Source organism: Drosophila gunungcola (assembly GCF_025200985.1).
Source record: "Drosophila gunungcola strain Sukarami chromosome X unlocalized genomic scaffold, Dgunungcola_SK_2 000039F, whole genome shotgun sequence".
Classification (NCBI taxonomy): Eukaryota; Metazoa; Arthropoda; class Insecta; order Diptera; family Drosophilidae; genus Drosophila; species Drosophila gunungcola.
In genome coordinates, this window is record NW_026453190.1 from 346,604 (window position 1) to 370,525 (window position 23,922).

The following is a 23,922-nucleotide window of genomic DNA, read 5'->3' on the forward strand; positions in this document are numbered from 1 at the left end:
TTGTTTTTTTGGGGGATATAGGGTATAGGTAATAGGAGTTGTGGGATCGGGAAGATAGTTCTCCACCTTCTCTCGGCTAAAGCTTAAGGTTGTATAACAATATTTGTCGTATATGTACTTTGCTATTGCTGTGTGTAAGTTATATATATATAGATATATATATATTACTCGTAGGTGTCTAAAGCTACATAGAATTTGTTTAAACTTAAGCGACAACGACAACAACACGGGCGGCGATTGTCTTTCACTGTGTGTCGTGCGAAGGGGGGGATTGATTTTGAAGGGATTTTAGGATATTTTGTAGGACCTTAAGTTAAAGCTAGGTATACAAGTATTTTGTTGTTCTTGCTTCTGGTATTTTAGTCACATTTCTTTCCCCAAAACATGCTTCAAGGCAATAATCTTACGTAATTAAACTAAAAACAAAAAAAAAAACCATAATCGTAATAATAAGTTTTTGAGGAAACACAATATTTTTAACATTTTTTTGTTTTGTTTTCTTGTTTGTAACAACTAGCAAATTGGTTTCTCTTTGACATCAACATTTAGTTTAGTTTCGTAATTGGTAATTTAATGCGATCTTTGCTTTTGCGTTTTTGCTTTTTGCTAAAAAGGTACATGAAGTGTATACACTTAGGGCGTTCTTTGTCAAGTTCTTCCTTTGCTTATTTAAATGGTAATAAGTATTTCTTGGTTTCCACAATATGCCTATGTAAAGATGTGCAGCATAATTTCAACAGCTTTTTTTCTTTTTCCATTCTGTATATACACATGGGGCGGGGATATTGGAGGAGGTTCATTCAACTAAAATCGGCTAGCTTACGGTTTGATTCTCGTTAACAAATGTTTAGCATTTCAACTACGTAACCATATAAATGAAGCTTACAATTAGGATTTTCGTTTTCTCCCTGGCTTATAAACTAAATATCTTTGATTTAACATTTGCTTGAGTGTCGTATGGTGGTGAGGGGCGGGGAAAAAGAGGGCGGGGGGGGGGTGGTACCTTAAATTTATATAGTTATAGAATATATATGTACTCATACATCCGTATAACAAAGCAGTTCAAACAATTCAACAGATCTCTCTTTTGTTTTTAGCTAAGGACTCAATGTATAAGGCGCTAAATGTGTGTTCCTTTGTGGGTTTTTTGCTTGGCTTATCTTAAGTTTCTCTATATAACTCTCTTTCTAAGTGTATATATATTTGTATATCGTTTTGTTTGTTTATGTTTTAGATCATGTAAGTAGGGTGTTTTGCATCTTATAAGTGTAGAAAAAACATTTTCTTGCTGCAACCGAAATAAAAAAGAATTTATCTTAATTATGGTTGCATTTTGTACAAACGTTCCGTTTGCTTTCTTGCTTTTTTCCATTTTCTTGCGATTTTTACAATTTTTTTCGTTATTTCGTTTCATATTTTCTTAGATTTCCTTACTTATTTGTTGGTGTTTTTTTTTTTTTTTTTGTTATTTTGTTTGCTTTTGATATAAACTTTGTCACTGATACGCTGGAAAAGTTTACTTTGTTTGTGTCCCTCATTTCGCGAGTTAAAACGAAAAATCTAGATTTTTGTGTATGTATTAAAAGCTAGTAACGAATTGGGGGCCTTAAAAAACCAGACACTTTTCATTATAATTCTGGTTCTCGTTTATTCTCGTTTTGCGATTGAAATGTAAAATATTTGCACAAATTAAAATTACAAACTAAAAAAGGATCAAAATTACACTTAAGGGCTAAGAGTTTTATGAAATTGCAGCTAGGATGGCTAGTAAATCATTATTATTAGATAATATAATTTAAATGGCCAACAATCAATTGCGGGATTAAAGCAAAGTCAAAAAAAACATTTAAAGCTAAATTTAAAGTAATAAAAAAAAATAGTCAAAAATTTGTATAACAAACACGAAAAATGTCAGGGGCAGGAGGTAAAACACACACAAAAAATTCTAAAAGATAGAGCAAAAAACAAAAATAGAGAAATAGAAAAACTGGGACTTCTTTTCTCAGCCCTAATTTAAGATTACAAAATTTAGTCTAAATGCTCTGTGATTTGAACAATTTTTGCTTTAGAAAGAGACAACAATAGGTCGCAGGGGCGGGGGAAGGGGGAAGGGGGAAAGGGCCTTGGGGCGTGGTAGGGAGGCATTTTATTTTGGTGGCTGTATTAGTTCCTTTTCCCGCCAGCCTGTCGCCATATTCACCGCATCCAGGCGGACTTGCGCTTGATCTTGGTGCGTAATCCCCGCAGCGGCTTGACCTTATTTTTACTTGCAGCCGCCACCATGGCAGCATTCAAATGCTGTGGCAACATGCCAGCTGTCACGCCCACAGAGCCGACACCGCCCACAGCGGGCAGGCAGTGATTGTTCAGTCCACCTAGATATAGACTGGCAGTATGGCCAGTGGACGAGGAGTACATATCCTGGTGAATCTGCTGCTGCTGCTGTTGCTGTTGGGCGAGTGCCACATTGGCAGCTGCACTGCTCAATAAAGCCATCTTGCTGCCACTGCCATTGGTGTAGACCGCTTGATTGTTGCTGCCAAATTGCTGTTGGAGGTGTTGCTGATGTTGCTGATGTTGCTGCTGCTGAAGATGTTGCTGTTGCTGCTGATGTTGCTGATGCTGATGCTGCTGATGCTGGTGCTGCTGATGTTGCTGCTGTTCGCGGTGTTGCTGCAGGTGCTCCTCCTCCAAACTGTGACTCGAGGCTCGCTTGTGCGGGGATCCATGACTGCTGCCACTGCTGCCGTTGCTGTGATAGTGGGTGGTGGCCACCGAGCCGCACTCCACAATCGAGGAGCGGGAAAGCGAGAGTAGGGCGTCCACGCCATCGCGATGCCGCTGCCGATCGGCCATCTCCTCGGGTGTGATGTTGTGACTGGTGAAAAAGAAAAAGAAAACCACATAAGTTACATGCCTTTTTATACCCTTATAGTAATGGCAAACATAATTAAGTATTAATCTATTTCTGTAGCTTACACATAGCTTCCAAGCAAAACAAAATATTTCAATTAAATAGCCATGAATATTTGTATTATATACCACACAAATATTTATAATTCACATTATAGTTAAAAAATATTGCAATACTTCTAATCTGAACTAAATAAACAAATCCCTATTGCAAATATAATGTTTATAATGTTTTTTGATCAGATCCATTTAAATAAATATTTTACAATATCGTAAAAATCATTTAAGTAAGGAATTAGTAAAACAAATAGTCATAATTATTTCTATAAAATACCACACAAATATATAACTTGCATAACATTTAGTTAGAAAATGTTTCATTATTTCTAGTTTTAACTAAATAAGTAAATTCCAATTTCTAACATAAATTGAATAAAGTCAGCTTTGTAAAACCAATATTGATAGCTTCTAGAAAGTTTTTTGATCAGATCCACTTAAATAAACTTTATGGAATATCCTAAAATTCATATAATTAAAAAGGTAATTAATACAATTATCAATCTACTTAGATTTTGTTTAATTGGGATCAGATCATAAATTTAGAATGCGAAGTATTGTTAACTATCTGTGTTAATTAACTTAGTCTAAAACTCACTTCTCCTCACTGCTATCGTAGGCAGCATCCGAGCTGGCGCAATTGCTATCGGATCCAGCGCCTCCCTGGTTATTCTGGGCCTGGGCCACCGCCTGTGCCACGCTGGCCAGGACATTGCCGTTGGTCAGAGGCGTGGAGGAACCGCTGTCCGCATTGCTGTTGCCACCCGCCGAATAGGTGTGATCCTCGCTTGGAGAACTCGTAATCACCGGTGCGCTCCTATGGATATAAAACCAAAGATTAGCTTTATTTGCTTTACTATCAAATCCGAATCATTCTAATAAATTACCCATTCTGGAAGGGCTCGCTGAAGGCCTTTGGTCCGTGTTTGAGGAAGAGCATCGCCGCCGCCGCATGCACATCGTCCATGCTGTCCGCACCGCAATCGCGGGCCAGTCGCTCGAAGTTAATGCCATCAGAAGCTCCATTGGTGGCGGACACACCACCGCCAGCACCTACTCCGCTGCCATCTCCAGTTCCACTTCCGTTTAAGCCCACATAGTTGTACTTGCTGCCAGAGTTGTTATTATTGTTATTATTGTTGTGATAGTCCCCGGACAAATCGTCATCGAGGACATCTTGCAGCATAGCCGATGCTCCGGCCGAATCGTCGCGTATATTCCGAAAGGCCTTGGACAGATTGGGGAATAGCTTGGGATCGAAGCGGGCATGACTGCCACTGCCACCGCCGCCGGGACTGTGCGGCCTTGCCGCATTTGTGGCCTGACTAGCACCGTTGGCCAGCACCAGACCATTGCTTTTCGTGGGCGTGGACAGGGCCACGGCGGCAGCTGGAACTGCTCCAGCCGCTGCTCCTCCCGTTGCCACTGGCTGCTGAATCGAAGACTGCACAGCACTGCCGCCGTCCAGGCTATCGTATCCGCCGGATCCACCACTGGGACTCTTCAGCGAGGGACTTATCTTATCCACCGCCGAGTTGGGAAAGAAGGGCGATCGGTTCAACGCCTGGATGAGATTCTGGCGCTGCTGTGGCTCCACACGCCACAGCGATCCCTTGCCCATGTTGGGTGCCTTCTCCACCTTGACGAAGCTCTTATTCAGCGAGAGATTGTGGCGCACGCTATTCTTCCAGCCATTGGGCGCCGTCTTGAAGTACGGAAAGTGCTGCACGATCCACGCATAGATCTCTTTCACGGGCAGTGCCTTCTCATTCGAACCCTCGATGGCCATGAAGATCAAGGAACTACAAAGGTAAATTACATTAATGCACTGCCCTATACTATAAGTGTATATAAAGTTATAGTTACCTAAAGCTATATGGCGGCTTGTTATTGGTATGCACTAGCGGATCGTATGGCACGTTATTGGGATGCTTTTGCTTTTGAGGCGTGTTGGAACCAGCTCCGCCGCCGTTCACATTGCTGTTGCTACTACCATAGCCATTGGCTCCGTTTTTCGATACCGAATATTGGGGCGTGCTTGTGTGCATGCGTGAGCTGACCACCAAATCGAACTCCTTCAAGGAATCCTCGTTTTCGTAGCTAGTGTAACTATTGGGGCTGCGCAGGTTAACTCCTCCTCCTCCTCCTCCTCCACCGCCGGATCCGGCTGGACCTCCTCCCAGAGATCCCATGTGCACTTGACTCGTGGGCGTCATATTTGGCGGCGGCGGGGAAACGGATAACTGCAGGCTGCGCGGCTGTAAAGCTGCCGTAGTTGTGCCCGCTGCAGTGGTGCTGGTGGTATAGTACGTTCCAGGCAGCAGGGCTGCTCCAGGCGGCGTCTCCGGTGAGGCCACATGGGCTGGCGTGGAACTGAAAGGGAAAGCGTGAGATTAGGCTTGGTTCTATGTTATTATTTACAGATTTCCGAAACCGAACCACTCACATGACATGCGGCGTGCTGGCCACGTGGTTAACAAAGCTATAGCCCGGCGGCAGGGATCCGGCACTGATCAATGTCGTGGTTGTCACAACAGCCGGTGGCTCTTGACCATGGAGTATCGTCGTTTGGCTGCTGGGCGTGCTGCTGCTGCTGGCCGCCGAGGTGGCATAGTTGACCGCCTCGAAGACAGTGCTAAAACTGCTGGTCTTGGGCACTGGGCTATTGCCCCCGTTTACGGCCGCTGTCGAGGATCCCGAACCGGACACCGAACCCGAACCCGAACCCGAACCCGAATTGCACGCCGAACTGGAGCTGCTGATCGAGGAATTGTTGGAGGAGGCCGGCGAACTGACCACCGTCACCGTTGAGGCCACCTGACTGCTATGATCCATCTGGACGTGCATCTTCTCGCGCAGATACTTCTTGTGCGGATGGTGGGTTGTGGTGTTGCTGCTGCTGCTGCTGCTGGTGGTTGGCGAGCACAGCGCCTGGTTGGCTGCCTTGTAGATGGCTGCTGCTGGTCCTGCAGTTCCTGTGCTCCCATTGCTGGTCACATAGATGTGTTGCTGCTGATGATGCTGCTGCTGCTGCTGTTTGGCGGGCGATAGTAGGGTTGGTTGGTTGGCGGCACTGCTCACCACCACCGGCATGTAACCATGACCCACCACTGTGGTTCTTGTCGGCGTTGGCAAATAGGCCGTCTGCTGCTGCTGCTGCTGCAGTTGTTGCTGTTGCTGCTGTTGATTGGCTTTACTGGCTTTGTACTCCACCACGGTGGTGGTGCCACTGGGTCCCTTATGCACCGTGGTGGTGCTGTAAACAGCTGATGATCCGCTTCCCGCTTCCTGTTCACTGCTTTCACTCAGATTGGTGGGCAACTCTTCTATCAAGTCGCTCACTATGCACAGATTGCCATTGGGCGCATTTCCTACCACTCCCGATCCGCTGGCCGCTTTGATGGCCACCGCTGCACCACGTTTTCCCGCCTGTCCGGGTGCTGTTGTCACAATGCCCTTGATCAGATTGCTGTCGTTAAGCCAGGACAACGAACGCAACTCGCCATCATCGTCGGTGGTTCGCACATTGACCAAAGTCTCCCCGGAGGCACCCATTTCCAGTGGCTCGGCCGCTAGGAGTACTATATTGCCACCAGTGGCACCAACGGATCCGGAACTTCCTGTCGCCGTCGTGGTGGCAGAGCCATCGTATGCCGTAAAACCACCGTTGTGGTTGTGTTGCAGAAATACATATTTTGAGGCACTGGCCGGCATATTGCTGTTGCTTGTGGGTATAACTGGTGGTATTACAGGTGTTGGTGCTGCTGCTGATGCTGCTGCTGCTAATGATGATGCTGCTGTGGTGCTGGTGGTGCTGCTGCTACTGCTGTTGCTGGCGGGTGGTGGTGCAATGGTGCGGTATCCATGGGCGGCAGCCACTGTTGCCGCTGCCACCACAGAAGTGGGCGTGGAGGCCACCGCTGAGCTGGCTTGCAGATGACCACGCAGTTGGCTCAAATCGCGGGTGGTCAGCAACTGTGTGGGATTATCTGTGGACATGCTGCAATGGGAAAAGGAAACGATGATGGTTAGTCCATGTCGAAATATTATGGAGAAATAAATAAATAATTTGTAAAACTGATCACATTAAGATCGATTTTTTGCCAGAACTTTCAGTGTGCAAAAAAAATTATGTTTATAAATTGTAAATTTTTTGTACATTATTTTTTAGATTTGTTTTTATATTAAATCAGATTTAAAACAAAGTATAAATAAAGTTCGCGATTTTAATAAAAAAAAAACAAAATACTTAATCTAATTTTATTTTATAAGTCTCTTCAGCTAAACTTAAAAATCAAATTTTTGCCAATTTATACTTTTTTCTCACGTGCGCCTATCAAGACATAATAATTATTCATTTAAGTTTGTATGATTAATCCAACAAAAAATGATCACATATTACATCATCAGTCGAATGTTTTAACCCAGTAATCTGAGTCAATGTCTGTAATTTCCCTTGTTTAACTTAAGCTTTACCAATCCAAAATCTGGGTCATTATGACCATAGTCTAATCTGATCTGATCAGCAACAGGCTTACATCACAGTCAACGTCATATGTGATATGGTAATAACTATTGCGTCAGTACCAGAATCGATTGTGATATTGGGATCACGACCTGTTGGTGTGTCTTTTGTCTCATCATTAGGTATGAAATTCCTTCAAAATAACTTTGGTGATCCGGCAATTTTCAAACCAAGTTTGTATTTTTAGCCAAGCTTGATGATGATCTAATGATTGAATTATTAAATGATTAATTTGCTGCACTTTGTTTGGTCATCAAATTGTGTTTTCGTGAATTTTGTGACTAAACAAACGTATACCGCATAATTATTTAGCAGTTTTATTGTTGTTGAACGTCCTTCGCCGATTTTATTGCATACTTTTACGGGTATTTCCCCGGAGGCACCCTCTTTGTAATGCTTCTCCTTAGTTTTACGCAATCGAGGGTATAAGTTTTGTAAGGTTTTTTTTTTCTGTTTTTTTTTTCTAATTTACGCGTGCTTGCTTTTTGTGGCATTTTTATGACGCCAACTCGCTGGCAATTCACCTGTTCTCTTTTTCAAATATTCAATCTTTCTCTCTCTGTTCATAGTCCCCTCTCTTTCTACATTTCTGTGGAGATTATCTTATCAGTATTTCTTCGTGCGGGAATACTTCCCTTATAGTTTCCCACTTTAGCCATTTTCTTTGACTAACGATAGAGTAGTGAGTTTTCAATGATTTCACTTTAATTGAATCGAAAGTCCAAAGATCAATGATCTATAATTGATTTAATACAAAGTATTTAATTAGGGTAAATTTATTTGACTGGCAAGATTGTAAGAGATTCTTTGCGATTTTTGTTAACTTGAATAAAAATACAATAATAAATAATCAGCAATCAACATTTCAGATTAAAATAAAAAGAAGGGCTATGATCCACTGATCGATGTCTAAAAAAAATGTGATTCATCTAACTTATTACTCCAGCTATTTAATTATTCAAAATAATTATTTTTAAAATGTTTGAGAGGACGAGGATCGATGATCGATCGATTACCACAGTAATCAGCTAATGCATTCATCATTTATTCATCCCATTCAGTCATCTAGTCATCGCATGCCATTACATCAAAGGCAATTAACTTAAATATTCATTTTGCCCGAGGAACACCATATATTTGCCGTTGGGACCGCGAATCGAAATAGCGAGAGGGCTAAACGTTGGTTTAACAGAGAGGAGACGAACGGTAAATGGGGTGGGGCAGCCAACAAAGTGTATTATTATTTATTGATTTTCATTAGAGACAGGCACAACAAGAACAACTACGGAAACTAACGAAAAGTCAACAATAGAAATGTCCAAGAGGCACATTTACTTTTACTAGCTAGCACAGTGCAAATGGGATAAAAGAGAAATGTTAGTTGTTTTTTTTTTACAGAAATACACGTTTTAAAACGTTAATACGTTTCGTTCTTTCATTAAAAGTAATATTTATTCAAAATGTATTGATTAAATATTTAATAAATCGATTATATCAATAGATTTTGATGTTTACAATAAAGTTACGAGTATATACATACATATGACAGAATTTTAAAATAAAACATAAAAAAAGGTTAATTCCGTCCAACAGACGTCTGACTGTATTTCCCATTTCTTCCTTTTGAGCTAACCCTCCTGATTATTACCCATTGTTTTGCATGTGCTAAAAGTATGGCAAAACGGGGGACAGAGAGACAAAGAGTGGGGATGGAAAGAGAACGAAAGCGAGAAGAGGGAGAAAAGTGCGCGCCACAACAAAGCCGTAACCGTAAATGCGAAAAACACAACAAACGCGACGAGAACGAAACGCAGGAGCAACAAAAACAACAAATAAATAAAAAGCTCCGCTGACCTCCAGCGCCAGCAGCGCAGCCGACGCCATTACACTGGCTGTCCAAGCAAATAGTACAGCCTGGAAGTTATTTACAATTGTACACAGAAAACATTTTTAGGTTTAATATGTCTATGTGAATAAACACAAAAATATGGATTTATTACAAGACCGCAAGTTTAAGGTTTAAATATTAGTTCTGTTAAATTAATTTTTTTCGTATGTGTAATTAATTTAATTTTTAATTTTATTAACACTATTTATTTACAGGCTGCATTTATATAGCCTTTATATCAAATATAAATGACTTAAAATGTAAAAGAATATATTCTTTCACATTTAAATGTTGTTAAACCATCACAGTGCGCATTCTATCACAAACATTATTCTTTCTGATGTACAGTCTGGAATTCGTTTGTTATTGTAGCAACAACGACGCAATTTTGGTTTTCTTTTTTTTTCGAAAGTCTACTCGTTGTCTTGGCAACTTTTTATTGTGCTTTATTTTATTTTATTTTATTTTTTTTATTTCCTCAGCAACAACAAAATAATAACAAGACGCGTACGAATATTTTATTTTACAGCGTCGCAAGAGAGCGCATACAAAATCAGAGAGCGAAATACAGACAGAGAACCCCAAACAACGTGTTTGAGATAAGAAGAAGAACAATAGGGGGGTGGTGGGCTGGTGCGTTGCCTTTGACATAATTAATTAGCAAATATGGCCACATGGCGACAACAACAATAACAATCGAAACGAAGCAACAGCAATTTTGACAATCCAACACTGAAAAACTCTCCATCGAAAAATGCCGATACATAGCTCTCTCTCTCCCTCTTTATTTATCTCTCCAGTGAAAGGCTCTCTTTTTTCAGCGGCTCTCAGTCTGAATGTGTTTATCTCTGCTTTTGTTGTTTTCCAAAGAGAGGCCGAAAGAGAGTGTAAGAGAGAGCCACACATTTGTTTTTGAACCGCTATTTAAGTTTGTTATTACAGTGCAACTTTCCTAACAGAAACATTTAAAATATTAGTTTTGTTATTATGAGACAGTTTATGACACAATTGACACCATTAGTTATCATACGCATAAAAATACAAGATTGAAAATATTAAGTTATATACATCTTTAGGTTGAGACTGAAAGAAATCTTTTTCCTCTTTAGGGCCAGCACTGTAAACGTTTCGAGATTAGTTTTGTGTTCTAGAAACGTCAACGTCACCGTCAAAATTGCTCTCTGGCTTTTTAGCTTTTTGGCTATGACCTGCGGACCTTTCTCCAGCATGGAGCTGCTTTAAATGTCAACCGAAAGCCCCCTAGCCACCCACCCATCCTCAAACAAAAAGGGAGAAAGAGCGCAGGAGAGAGTGCAAGTCTTGCATTTGGGTCTTTTCTTCTGCGAGCCAATAACAGGCAAAAACAAAATAAAAAGCCAGCGGTAACTGTACCTGGGCAAACTGCTTGCTAAAAACAAAGGCCAAATAAAAAAAAAAGAATAGAAAAAGTAGAAAAGCAGCCACGCTAATAAAACGCCATGAAACTACCGACGAGAACATCATGATTATGGTGTTGATGACGGAGGATGGGTGAATCATCCAGATATATGATATATACTAAAATTTGCACAAATGCGGCACACAGATGCTTATGAGCGTGTCAAAAAATAATCGTAAGGGAGCCACTTTAGTAGCAAACAAAACCACCGACTAGCAAGTGGAGTTAAGCCATTATAAGTGGTTGTTACAACTCTTTAATACCTTTTAAATTTAAAAATCAAATTTAAATAAAAGAGTCTAAAACTGATTTAAAAAGGCTTTGATTTGCTTTATTTAATTTAGTTTTGAAACTGAGATTAGATATAAACAGTTAAATAAACACAAAGAGGTCTTCCACAAAACAAATTACGCTTGCATGTCACTTAAATGCTTATTACATTTTATAAAACTGTATAAATATAAAAGGTTTAAAATGATTACAGTTTTACCATAACGTACTTTTAAAAGCAATATGCATATGTTTGCATAATTCACTGCCTTTTAAAACTACCTTATCTTCCTGAAGAACCAACTAATCATAAGTAAACATCGACCCCTTTTCCATTTCATTTTCCTGACCCACTTTTTCCACTATATACATTATAAGTGATTACTTAGATTTTTCACCAGAGCCCCGCATACCCCTTGGTACCCTCGGATACGGTGAACAAAATAAAACCTCGTGGAGTAATCAGCGTGCGACTGGTTCAATAATAATACACACAAACAAACAAATAATTGACAGCCAGTATGTTTTGTTTTTCTTGCTCTTGTTTTGAAAATTGTCGCCCAATTGAAATGCCAGTGGGGAAAATGGGGAAAAATCTATGGAAAAAATGTTAAATGAGTTGTTTCCTCTTTTAATCAAAGTAAAAGAGCGTGAGACGAAAAAAATGGAAATATTAAAATACATATAAATAAATGCCAGAAATAGAATAAACCGGCATTTCTCTCATTCACAATTATTGTTGAGTAAATTGTAATTGTAATGGCCTTTAATTACAATGCTTTGTTTGTATTTATTTCTTTTTGTATTGAGATTTGTGTACAATAAACAATAGGCAAAATATTGCAACAGCTTTTAAAACATTTCGCCTAACAAAGAGAGAGAAAAAGCTTTTGCATACTTCCGGCCATCAACAAGATAGCATAGACGGTAAAAAGCCTAAAAAAAAGAAAAAAAAAACTAATTTGTAATAAAAGCGAGAAAAAGTAGCGAAAAAGGAAAACAGCAGCATTTTTTGAGAGAACTTTGCCTCTCTCTTTCTTTGTGTTATTCGCCCGCTCTTTCGCATTTTATGAAATATAAACAAAAATGTCTGAAGTTCATGCTAATCACAAAGAACAAAGGTGAATCAAAAATGGTTTTTGAAAAGTTACACCTGTAAATTGTTTATAATAATAGATCAAAGTCAAATAGAATTTTATAGTTGAGTTCAAGAGTTTTTAGAAAAGATAAGTAAAATCTGGAACAATTGAAAACTACTATTCATATAGATTTGTTATATGTTTTTTAATTTCTAGTATTATAAGCAGTTAGTTCTTTATTTCATAAATTGAAGAATATAATTGAATTCCTTTAAATTATAATAATATTTTAAAATGTAATCATGTCGTTTATATTTTATCTATCTTATTTGTTTGCAGAATTTTAGAATTTACTTAATTAAAGTAGTATTTGGTTATAACATTATTAGAGACTCAGCATTTCCACCATTTTTTGTTTAATTTTACAAATAAGTCTTAAAAATCGAAGATTAATAATCTATATCACAATATATTTCAGAATTAGAATTTTCTCGATATACGATGGATATAACAAAAAAAGAAAGGAAAAAATAAAAGGAAATAAGAAATGCGATGGCGACAACCACGCGGCGTATACGTAATGCCTGACGTTGTGGCCGCCATGTCGGTGTCTGCACTAGTGTGCGCCAGTGAGTGTTTGTGAGTAAGTGTCTGTATGTCTGTGTATCAGTTCTCTCTCCCTCCCTCTCTCTCACTCTCTCGATTTTTGCCTTGCACATTACGTATACGCCTGGGTCAAGTCATAGAAAAGAATAATAAAACACCGCAAACAGGGCGTATGGGTTATGAAAACTAAAAATCAAAAAGAAAATTATTTTAAAAACCAGTTAGCAATTTTGAAAAAAAAATAACAATTTTATGCAGCTAATATTTAAAAATGCAATTCCAAAATTTAAAAAAAAACCGAACTGAAAAATTTACGAACATTTGGGGTACAAATTTGAAAAATTTGAAAATATATCTCTCCTCTCTTTAAATACTACAAAATTATAAAAATGATTGAGAAAAACTTATATTTGGATTAAACTATTTACCAAAATAGAGGCAAACCAACAATTTGAATGGGATAAAAGTGGAACAATAAAATCGAGTGCTTGGCATAAATAAATAAAACCCAACAAATCTATACAAGTTTGGTTAAGTTTCTATATACATATACGCTTCAGTTGTATTTGTACAATTTTTTTTTGTTTGTTTTTTGTATACACTGAAAAACGCAACAAGGCCGATAGAAAAACGCTTTTGGCGTTTATAATTGCTGTTGATCGCTTTTGTTTTTGTCTATTTATTGTTAGTTGTATTGTTAGCTTTTTCGCGTCGTTTTCGAAAAAAACAAATGTCATTGCACGTGTGTGTGCGAGAAAGCGCAAAAGAGAGAAATAGTGGGAGAGGATGGGAGAATGAATTATTTAGTGTGTCACCTTTTTTCGCCTCATTAAAAAAATCTTCTCTTTCAAGAAACTAGCTTTGAAACTAATTACTCAGGTATGTTATTTTATTATCACTTCTAAACAAGTACAGTTATTATTTCCCATATCAAGTATATTTTTCATATATTTGAAATATATTTTTTCAAAGAGCTTTCACTGTAGAAAAGCAGTTAGAACTGCTTTATACGCTAAAGAGAGACCAAAAGAGAGTGCCAAAGAGAAGGAGAGAAATAAACCAAATTTCAACGTGGTTTTCTTGGCTTTTTTAGTTGTTGTTATTTTTATACATTTAGTGGCTAAGTTTAAGACATGATTATGAAATAGGAGAATGTATAGCAAAATCGGGCATTACGCAAAATCAGATAAAAAGCTAAGATAGGGAAAAACTGAAAAATGCAAGTGTAGATATTTCATTAAAAAAAAATTAAAATTGTAATCTGCGGTTCTGCGGTTCTCCTTCTCTCTCTTTCTCTCTTGCTCTCTCTCTCTTTCTTTGCCATTTGTATTTCTTATTATTATTTTTGTTTTACTCACACAAACACCAACACACACTTTGTTATTTTTTATGGCCCGATTTTTATATATTTTGTTTTCTTTTATTTAGTATTTATCTTTATAATATGTTGATTCACATACCTCCATACAAGGCGTTCTCGCAGCTTTGTCGTTTTATTGACACGCAAAAAAAATGTATAAAAGTTAAATCTTTAAAGGTTTTTTTCGTGTAATTTAGTTGTTTTTAAATTTTTTTGTAAGAAACTTGTGTGTAATTTTTCGAAAGGTTTTTTTATAAGATTTTCTTGTTAATCTCGAACCGTAAAGCACGCGAGCAGGCAAACGAATGAAGCGAAGCGGCGGCAACAGCAATTCAAAAACCGACCCCCACCAACACATATGCCCCAGCACACACACCACCACTCCCTACCCACACTCTCTTTCTCGCTGGCGAAAATCACACAAAGCTCTCATTGTGTGCGGGAGCAAGAGAGAGAGCCGGCAAAGCGAAAAAATAATAATAAAAATAAATAAAATCCAAAGCAAAGTCAAAGCATGGTAAACAAGCTTGCGAGAAGGTACAGTAAAATATCAAAAACAAAAATAAGAAAACAAAATTTAAAAAACAAACAATATGATGTTAAACTTTTTAGTATAACATTTGATTTTAAGCCAAATATAACAATGACGTTAAATAAAAATAAGAAAATTTATTAATTTGTGCAGCAATGGAATTTAAGCTAATGCTATTGAGCTTTTGTTAGCAAGGCTCTATCATGTACACATTTCAAGTTTTGTCTCTTTTAAGTATTATTTGTTGAGAAACGATATTTTCGATAGCATATCGCTCTGTTCATTCTTTTCTAGTGCTCACTGTTTACCTCCCTATATATTTGTATGTGTGTTGTGCGTTCGCGCATGACATTGCCATTTATTGAAGTAAGCAGAAACAAATACAAATACTTAAGTAAAGCAACAAAAAAACTATAGTTTGACAACAAAAACAAATGCTTAAATTTCTGTGGCTCATGGAGGCTAGCTAGCTACGTGTCTCTTTCCGTCTGCAGCCCTTTTTGACTTTCTCCCCTCTCTTTTCCACCCTCTTAATCGCTCTCTTCTTTTGCCTTAACATAAACAACTTTCGACAAGGATATCGGGGAACCAACAAAAGGCAGAGGCAAAAACAAATATAAGGCCCAACAAACAGCTGTTTGGGCTAGGCTTAAACAATTACTCTCTCCCTCTCTCTCTCTTTTAACTCCTCTTGCTAAATACTCTCTTACAAACTGCTTTTTGACCTCTCTAAGAGAGCCAAGTGACTCACAAGTATTTATATTACAATCCTCTAAATATTTATAAATAAACAAAATGGCAACAGCAATTTAGGCTTAACAAAATACGTCATTGTTTTTGCTAAAACAAGACGGTTTGTTAAACTCAATCAAATTAAATTGAATAAATTTCCTTAATGTAACAGTCAATAGGTTTTCAAAAAAAAACCGTTTTTAGGCTTTTATTTATTAAACTTAAAGGCATAACAAAAATACGTACTAATTGATGGGTAAACTAAACTTAAATTATTTTGTTTGAACAAATATTAAAAATAAATGGATAAAATATTCAGCTTATTACACCCCATCGTTGGTTTTTATTTTTAATAAGTTCAATAAACAAACAAAATTCCTTCCTCTGTTTAAAAACAAAAATAATCAAGTTTATATTTAAATAGGTAAAAAAATCACAAGCTAGAATTCGATAACCTGCATGTGAATGAATTGACTAAACTACACGTCATAACTGAAAGCTTAAAAAAAACTTCAAACATTTGTTTATTTGCCTAATTTTTGCTGTGATTGTTGATTCAATGCATAACTAAATTAATTAAAATAACCCCAACATTTTTCCGCTTGCCAAAAAAATTTAACCGCGACACGTGCGACAAAAAGGGGGCAAAGACATGGGGAGGAGGTAGAGAAGAGAGCTAAAGAGGAGAGCGACAGAGCAGGAAATACAAGAAGCTAAAACACAAACGCACAAACACTAAAAAAAATTTGCGAACGCAAATATTCCAACACAAACAAAAATTCAATGCAGCCCAGCACAGAAAAAAATTTGAAGGAAAAAAATATGTATGTATCTTATTTTTAGTTTTTCAAGACATCTGCATACTTTTGTATATTAAAGTTGATATTGTTTTGATTTCAGCAATAAGTAACTTGTTATCAAAGTAATTTTAAGGTTCTCAGAAAATTCAGAAAGAAATCTTCTAACGTATAAAACCCCTTTTTCAAACTGAAAAAAAATGTGTGAAAACATTATTCCTTTTCTAATTACTTAACTTACTTAGTGTCGGTCAAAGTAACAAAATATTTTCTACCAGTGCATTCATTTTGTTTGAGTCGTTTTTAGTTTTATTTTTGTTGCTTTTTAGTGTTGCTGCTTAACCATATTTAATTTTAGCAAAAGCAGCGGAAAATTGAACAACGACGGCATTGTCGCTGCGGCCGCTTATGTATCTCATCCTATATTTGTTGAAAATAAAAATAAATTTATACAACTTTTTCCCCATTCCACGGCTCACGCACAGCACAACAACGAAATTGAAAATGAAAATGCCAATAAAAAATAAGAAGAGAAAATCACAGAGATAGCTTCTCTCAAAGAGCACATAACGTCTGAAAAAGAGAGTAATGAAGTTTGCCGGCTTTTTGGGCACGCCGAAAAAACAAAAAAAAAAGTGGAAAAGAAACCAGAGAAATAGAAAGAAGAAGACGGTGAAAACTGCAGTAGGAGAGACAACAAAAGGAAGAACTAAATATAGAGTGTATGCATGTAAGGCAGGTATGTACATACATATGTAAATATATATACATAAACCTACCTATATACGAATCTGCACACAGTTGCGGTTAAATATGTAGTAACTCTAAATAACCATAAATTTATTCATGATCTCATCAACTTCAAATACTAATAAATTTACAATGTTTACTATTATAGAGATAGTGTTCTTATTTCAGAAACCAAAAAATTAACTATGAAAAACTAATGTTTTGAAGAATTTAGGTGTTGAATTTACTCCTCTTAATAATTTAACAAAATAATTAGAACTTAAATCGGTAAAAAAGTCATTAATCCCAGAAACCTTTTTTGTTTTGTATTCCAATTATAATCTTTAGATATTAAACAAAATTAATAAAAATCCTTTTATAATATTAAACACGAAAACATGAACCTAAAACCCGTGGTTGATAGAAATTGGTACTTAATATGTATTTTTTTAAATTTATTTTTTCTAATCAGTTTTTACAATTAAATATTTTGATGAGTTAATTGGTTTTTAATTCTGCGAAAAAAAAAAAAAAACTAAAAATAAGTTGATGCTAAGATACCATTTTTCTAGGAGTCCAAAATTTGATTTGGAGCTATTGGTTCGAGTATAATGGCATGGTATCGAAATATATACTTTTTGTGCCCCATGTACCTACCTGCCCCTGTAGCCAAGTATTTATGTATTTATGCAGTCATGTTGCTAGTACATTTTGTTTGCTGTTTTTGTCGCTTTGGCATTTAAGACTTTTCGCTGTTGCCAGGCCAACTTACAGCCCCCGATAATCGGCACAAATACGAACACAATCACAAAACCCCTCGATCGTCTGAGACAACGAACAACGACTCTACCTTTCCAACAGACAATTTTGGTTTTATTCTCTTTGGCTTTACTCGATTTCTTTTGGTCGCCTAAAAATTTCAATTTCAATTGATTTCGTCGGCGTTCAACCAAAAAAAAACCCATCATGTGTTCTTTTGGCTTTTCCTCGTGCACATCTGCATTTCACTATCTGGTGTTTAGTTGGTTTTATTTTTGCTCTTGTAATTTTTGTTGTTGTGTTTTTGCTATAAGCAATTACACAAGGCGTCGCCTGTGCAAGAACAACAAATTGGGTCAACCGCAATTAATACAACTAAATATAGCCAAAGCGCACATTTTCCTCGCGAAAATAAAAAAGGAAAAACAATGTGTGCATACAACAAAAGCAGAAGGAAAAAAATAATAATGAATAATGAGTGTTGAGTGTTGACAGAGCAGAAGTTGTTTACCCTTTTCTGGGCAGCAGGCAAAAATGCTCTGAAAAATAAAACAGAAAAACCAGAAAAAGTGCTGATAACAGTGAGAACGATCGGCATCGGTGGCGTATACGTGATGTGGCTAAATAAGGGAGCCGAGTGTAAAAAAAAAGCGTAACGGATGGGGGGCTATAAACAATGACTGTTACTCCCCGCAGAAAGCCGCAATTGCACTCCACAAACCGCAGCAAAGTGTCATCATCAATATAACATAACAAACAGCTGGAAATTGATCGAAAGACACTTCTGTCAAGCATCCACAAAGTACTGTATATACTCTTGTTTATTGATCCTCTTATTAGGGGGAGAAATAAATAAGAAGTCAAATTTTTGGGATTTTTTCTTTACGAAACAAAATTTGTTATCTATTTAATAAAATACGACATTTAACGTATATTCTATTCGCTTTTCAAAGAGCAATATTACTTTGTAGCGTCTCGGAAAAAAATTAAATTGCGGTTTTCATCGGAGCTCGGTTCTGGATCATCCAAAATCAAAATAAAATTATATCGTTAGATAAGGTATTCTGTCATTTCAAACGAGTCTGCTCCACCGAGTGTTTACTGTTCATAGACAGTGCGTGCTGGCAAATGGTTAGCAATGGGACGAAAACTTTCAACAAACACTGTGCCCGTTCGCCTCGTTTTATTTGTTTGGCACACTCGTACAGTGGGCATCAGGCACAGTGGGTTGCCCTTCAATCAACCAACTAAAACCAATTGACACAGACTCGAACGTTAAACGTTTCCCACTAATTAGCACATTCGTATATGCTGAGGGCAAGAAAATACAATAAAAAATAATATGGAGAAGTAAGCCACGTTCTTCTTCGTTAAACGTTTAGTTAAATATATGAATTGATAATTGATGGAAATAGGAGCGAGTCGAATGGCATTACGTATTCGTACTGTTGGCCAACGATAAACAATATTATTTCTTACTTTTTCTTTTTGGAATAATTTGCATACTGCATTTGCTTAGCATTGAATGAAAACGAACATGTGAACATGTGCTAACAGCTGGGAAAACATTCTGTATTATTCTGAATTAGAGAGTGGGAAACAGGTGTACTCCAAACAATTACAAATGGAAAACAATTATGCTCCCTTGAAATGAAAATGAAAAATATTATGGCCGACAAATGAAATCCAAAAAACTTATTATGAGTCAGAATTTTAGAGTTGGCATAATCTGGAATTATTCATTATAAAAAATTGCAAATAAAACACATTTGGGGATTTGTAAAACCTATTTTCGGAATAATTTTTTTATCAAACAGCACTCATTTCTAAGTCACAATTCAAATAATAAAGCATTATATAAATGACGTCAAGAAACGTTTTCTTTTCCTGTTAAACTGTAGTAGTCAAATGATGGAATGAATAAAGGTTATAAAATCTGTAATTTTAGGGAATAGTTTTTCGAGTATGATTTTTATTTCAAGGCAAAAATTCTTAACCTAAAAAATCTTATACACACATTTAGAGTAAAATAAACAGTCTTACTTTTAAATTAAATTTTTTTCTGAAGTTTTCCTTTTATTAACTTTGAGTAAAGAATTGTACACTTAAAAAAAAACAATTTTTCCCTTGAAGTTATGAAGCAGTTTCAATTGAATTTTCTTTTTAAAAGATCTACCGTTTGATATATCTAAAAATTGTCTTTGATCTACTATGTATTCCGCTGCGTCTATTTTAATTGTATTTGCTATTCGAATTCCACTGATGCGTCGCTCTATTTTCTCCGCCTTTGCTGTTGTATAACAACCAATGAGACGAAACAACAAAGTTGTCGTCTCCTGTTGCTACTTTTAAGTTATTTTGTTTGATTTTTTTTTCTATTTTGTTTGCATTTTGCGCACTATTGCCTCCGTTTAGTTGTTGTTTTAATAGTCGCTATATCTTATCGCGCTAACAACATGGTTGTGAGTGTGCTGGCACAGCTCTCGTTGCACGTGTGTGCGTTTTAGTTCATTTTCATTTTTTATGTAATCAACAAACAAAATAGCAACGCCTCAGCCTCAGTTCGCTTGCCTTTTGCGTTCTATGCTGAGGTTCTCAAAAAAAAAGCACACACACGCCTCTACAGCAGCAGTCAGGTGAATAGCTCTCTTAACACTAAAAGAAATAACAACAAAAATTAACCAATGACTTTCAGACTGCATCAGAAGTGTACCTTCTGAGACCTAAAATAACTGAGCAAAATATTCATAAAAATAATACACCCAATCCGAAATAAGCCGTGACTTCAAATACTTCAGCTCAAAACTATAAAAGAAAGTAAGTTTTACCACCTTAAGTCTTATAAAAGTTTAACATAAGGAATTTTATTTTTAATTTTTAATTGAGTACAAAATTAATTGTTCAATTTTATTTTTGAGCTAAAACTGTTCTTGTGCTTTTAATATAAATAAACTAGTTATTGATAACAAATATTGACATTGTAAAATGTATTGTTTTCCGTGAGTTTTCGAGTATTTTAGAAACCTTTTATATCTTAAATTTTTTAAACCCATGAATACGTGTAGTACGACTAGTACCAGTATTAAGTAAAATTAAAAAACACACGAGAAATAATTAAGACAAACGCAAAGTTGGCAGCACGAGTCTCGGGTTTTTGTTTTTGCTTTTTGGGTGGTGTGAGTCTTGCGTGCCGACGACAACCACCCAAACCGCCATACACGCCACAAAACCACCCACTGGCCGCCCCCGAAACGTCGGAAATGTTACGGCCGATATTCAATTAGTTTTTAATCCCGCCCAGCGTCAAGGAATTTCAATTTCCAATTGGTTTTTAAGTCGGAAATTGCCGCCACACGCACACACGCATCCAGAAAAATAGTAGTACAAAAACTAGGAAAAAAAAAAACAATAAACAATACACACAACACACAACACCAAGAGCTTTTAGAGTTTCAAGTATTCACTGGATTTTCTTGAATGCTCGTTGCATAATCGCCCTGATAATTGCACAATGCTTATGAACCTTAAACCCAAACCTTAAGTTAGTCGGATTGCCCCTCGAGAGCTTGAAATCTGCATATAGATTTTCCAATTCTTTGGGCTTAATTCGATGATAAAACAACATTCTACAAACTATAGAAGACAGTTAACTGAGGGGCAAAAATAACAAAAATCAACAAAAAAAAAGCAAGCAATGGCGAGGTCGCTTTATCAAGATAGACGCTATATGCTATATAGCACCACTAACAACAACAAATTAGCGTCTCGGTCAGATAGAGAAAGGGAGTGAGAGAGAGAAAGAAAGATAGAGAGAGGGAAGAGATAGGGGAGAGAAAAAGAGAGCGAAGAGCAGCAACAAATCACACGATCGCAAAGTCACACATGAAATATGCAAGAGCAATAACAACAACGACGCCAAAATAAAACCAGTAACAAGTATGGTGAATCAAATATAAGATATCCTATAAAAAAATGTTGTGGGGATAACAACTTTACAGTTACATTTACAGAAAATTAGAGTCCTAATTTGTTTGTTCTCTTTTGTAACTTTATGGGATAATACTATTTCTTCAGATTGTGTATCGTTATGGTAGTGAATGTATGCCTAATGGATTCAGGGGGACTATTGGCGGTGTTTATCCATAAGATCATTAATATAACTACAATATAGGTTCAACATTTTTGGATATACTTTTTAGGAAAAGATTAACAATCGATTTGAGTTTTTGTATTTAAGATAGGTATAGATACTTGTATACTTCATATAATTAATAAATACATACCCAACTTAAGTAACTGTTTTATCAACCGTTAAAATTTTGTATATATAGTAAAATTTCAATGCGTTGAACAATAAGTTCAATATCACTCAACATATCTGCCTAATATACCCTGATTAGTGAAAAATAACAGGGTATAATCAACGACAAAGCGTTGTCGATATTCTGCGCCTCGTTTCTCTGTCAGAAACAGGCGTCGCAGCTCCTAAACGTATTTTGTATTTTCTTGCTGACGCAGCGGCGACGCACACACCCCTCCCTCACCATGTACCACCCCACACACACACACACACACACACACCCTGCCTGTGTGTACGTAAGTGTGTATATGTAAGGGTAACAGGCCAACGCGAAACCGAGAAAAAAGCGACAACAAACTAAAGTGGACTACAGTGGAGAGACTATAAATCGCTCAGAATTCACCTTATCGTTCAAATTTTTTAAAAAAGAACTTTTCAATTTATAAATTACATTTTTATGTTTCAATTATAAATTCGTCAAGTTAGACAGAAAAAAACGTTCAAGGAATTCATTTTCTTAATATGCAACTGTTTTGTTCAAAGCTATTTGTAAACCAGACCATTATTTGTGCAGTATATCATTTAAGCCCGATTGATTGATTACAAAAAACCTCAAAAAGTTTGCAGACCCTAGGAACTTTTGGAATTTCTCTATTGATATTCGTGTAATTCGTGGAGACTTTCTTATAGTTGGGTCCAACTGTAGGCGTGTAAATCGTAAAGCGCCAACATTCACTTTTCGGAGTAGAATAGGCTTAGGTAAAAAGGGTGACAAACATTCGGCATGGGATTTGCATTAGAATCGAAGAGAGGAAAATAACCCAGATTTTGATTGACATGCGTTGTGTGTGTTTATATAAATAAAATTCCAACAGGTGGCGATAATCTCGATTTTAAAATGATTGATGACAATCTTTAAGATTTGATATTTTCCGTTTAAGTATTACAAACTGATTATTACAATTTCCTAAAGATTCAATTATTAACACATTGTATTTTTACGAATCAAATTCCTGTTTTTGACGTTCATAATAATTCTTTCTTTTTTTTGCATACGCTATTTTAAAAACATTATGTTGAACTATTTCAGTTTTCATTATTGTAATTTTCATGCGGGTTGTCCCGCCCCCTTTTCTTTTTCAAGTACGCCCCTATCCTTTATTTTCCAGGGATCATTGATAATTTCGCTGGCTTCCAATTTCCAATTTTTCCCGATTTCCAAGCGGGGGGCGTAAAAGAAGTGGAAATAAAAGAAGCAACAACAAAACAAAGAAACATACACACACACGCACATTTGGTGGCAAGCACACACACAAACATGCGTTTGGCAGCACTAAAAATATTTCTTCAATATTTATTGTTGTTTTACCACGTAGCTTGAGCTTTTTTTGTTGTGTTCATTTTGTTTTGCCATGTTTTTTTTTTATTTGTGTTGTTGTTGCTGCTTTCCCTGTTATTTTCCTGTTATTTATTTGGCACTCACTGTTTTTGTTGTTGCGCGCTCTCTCTTTTCTTTTATTTTTGTTTTTTTTTTTACTCTTTTCAATTTTTAACTTATTTTTTCGTCTTTTATTTCTTAATCTTGTTTTTGTATTAATTATCACCCATATTAATTAAAAACACAAGTACACTTGTAAAAAAAAAAGGTTGGGTATACCTACTCAATTATTTTTGGTTCATCAAAGTGGACGTTTTGTTTACTTTGCCTTTTTGTGTTTTTTTAGTTGCAGATTATTGTTTTTGATTTTATCTTTTTATATTTAATATATTTTCATTTACGTCCACTGCGCTGAAAGGCAAAAAAATGAATGCGGCAAAATGCGAGAACGCCAGCCACAAAAGCAGCGCAGTTGACGTCGACTTTAGCAGCGCAGTCAGCTGTGGCAGAACAACAACAAATAACTTTAAAATAAATATAACTCCGAAAATAACGACTA

General features: G+C 36.6%; 1 protein-coding gene and 1 long non-coding RNA gene across 5 annotated transcripts in view; one reads left to right on the top strand and one right to left on the bottom strand.

Moving 5' to 3' along the window:
• LOC128260799 (mucin-19) lies at window positions 1-23,830 on the bottom strand. Of its 4 annotated transcripts, none has more exons than XM_052994040.1 (6): window positions 23,643-23,830; window positions 5,417-6,970; window positions 4,837-5,343; window positions 3,858-4,772; window positions 3,569-3,787; window positions 1-2,878 (listed from the first exon to the last, which is right to left on the bottom strand). In XM_052994040.1, exons 2-6 carry the CDS (start codon window positions 6,967-6,969, stop codon window positions 2,197-2,199), a joined length of 3,876 nt encoding a protein of 1,291 aa, XP_052850000.1. In that variant the 5' UTR covers window position 6,970; window positions 23,643-23,830; the 3' UTR covers window positions 1-2,196. The 4 variants fall into 4 exon arrangements, with proteins under 4 accessions (XP_052850000.1, XP_052849999.1, XP_052849998.1 ...); XM_052994039.1 differs by having other exon boundaries at window positions 23,647-23,829; XM_052994038.1 differs by lacking the exon at window positions 23,643-23,830 and adding an exon at window positions 14,237-14,447.
• Window positions 19,507-23,922, top strand: part of LOC128260801 (uncharacterized) — an 18,852-nt gene continuing 14,436 nt past the window's right edge. The window contains exons 1-2 of the long non-coding RNA XR_008268184.1: window positions 19,507-20,321; window positions 20,381-20,502. This is a non-coding gene — a long non-coding RNA (uncharacterized LOC128260801). The remainder of the gene's footprint in view (window positions 20,322-20,380; window positions 20,503-23,922) is intronic.

What these genes read in the sequence shown, in the direction of transcription:
- LOC128260799 (XM_052994040.1), bottom strand. Translation starts at nt 6,969, where the DNA reads ATGTCCACAGATAATCCCACACAGTTGCTGACCACCCGCGATTTGAGC. An exon ending in GCCAGCACGCCGCATGTCAT is followed by an intron (nt 5,344 to 5,416) that starts GTGAGTGGTTCG and finishes TTTCCCTTTCAG; the next exon opens with TTCCACGCCAGCCCATGTGG. An exon ending in TACGATAGCAGTGAGGAGAA is followed by an intron (nt 2,879 to 3,568) that starts GTGAGTTTTAGA and finishes CTTTTTCACCAG; the next exon opens with TCACAACATCACACCCGAGG.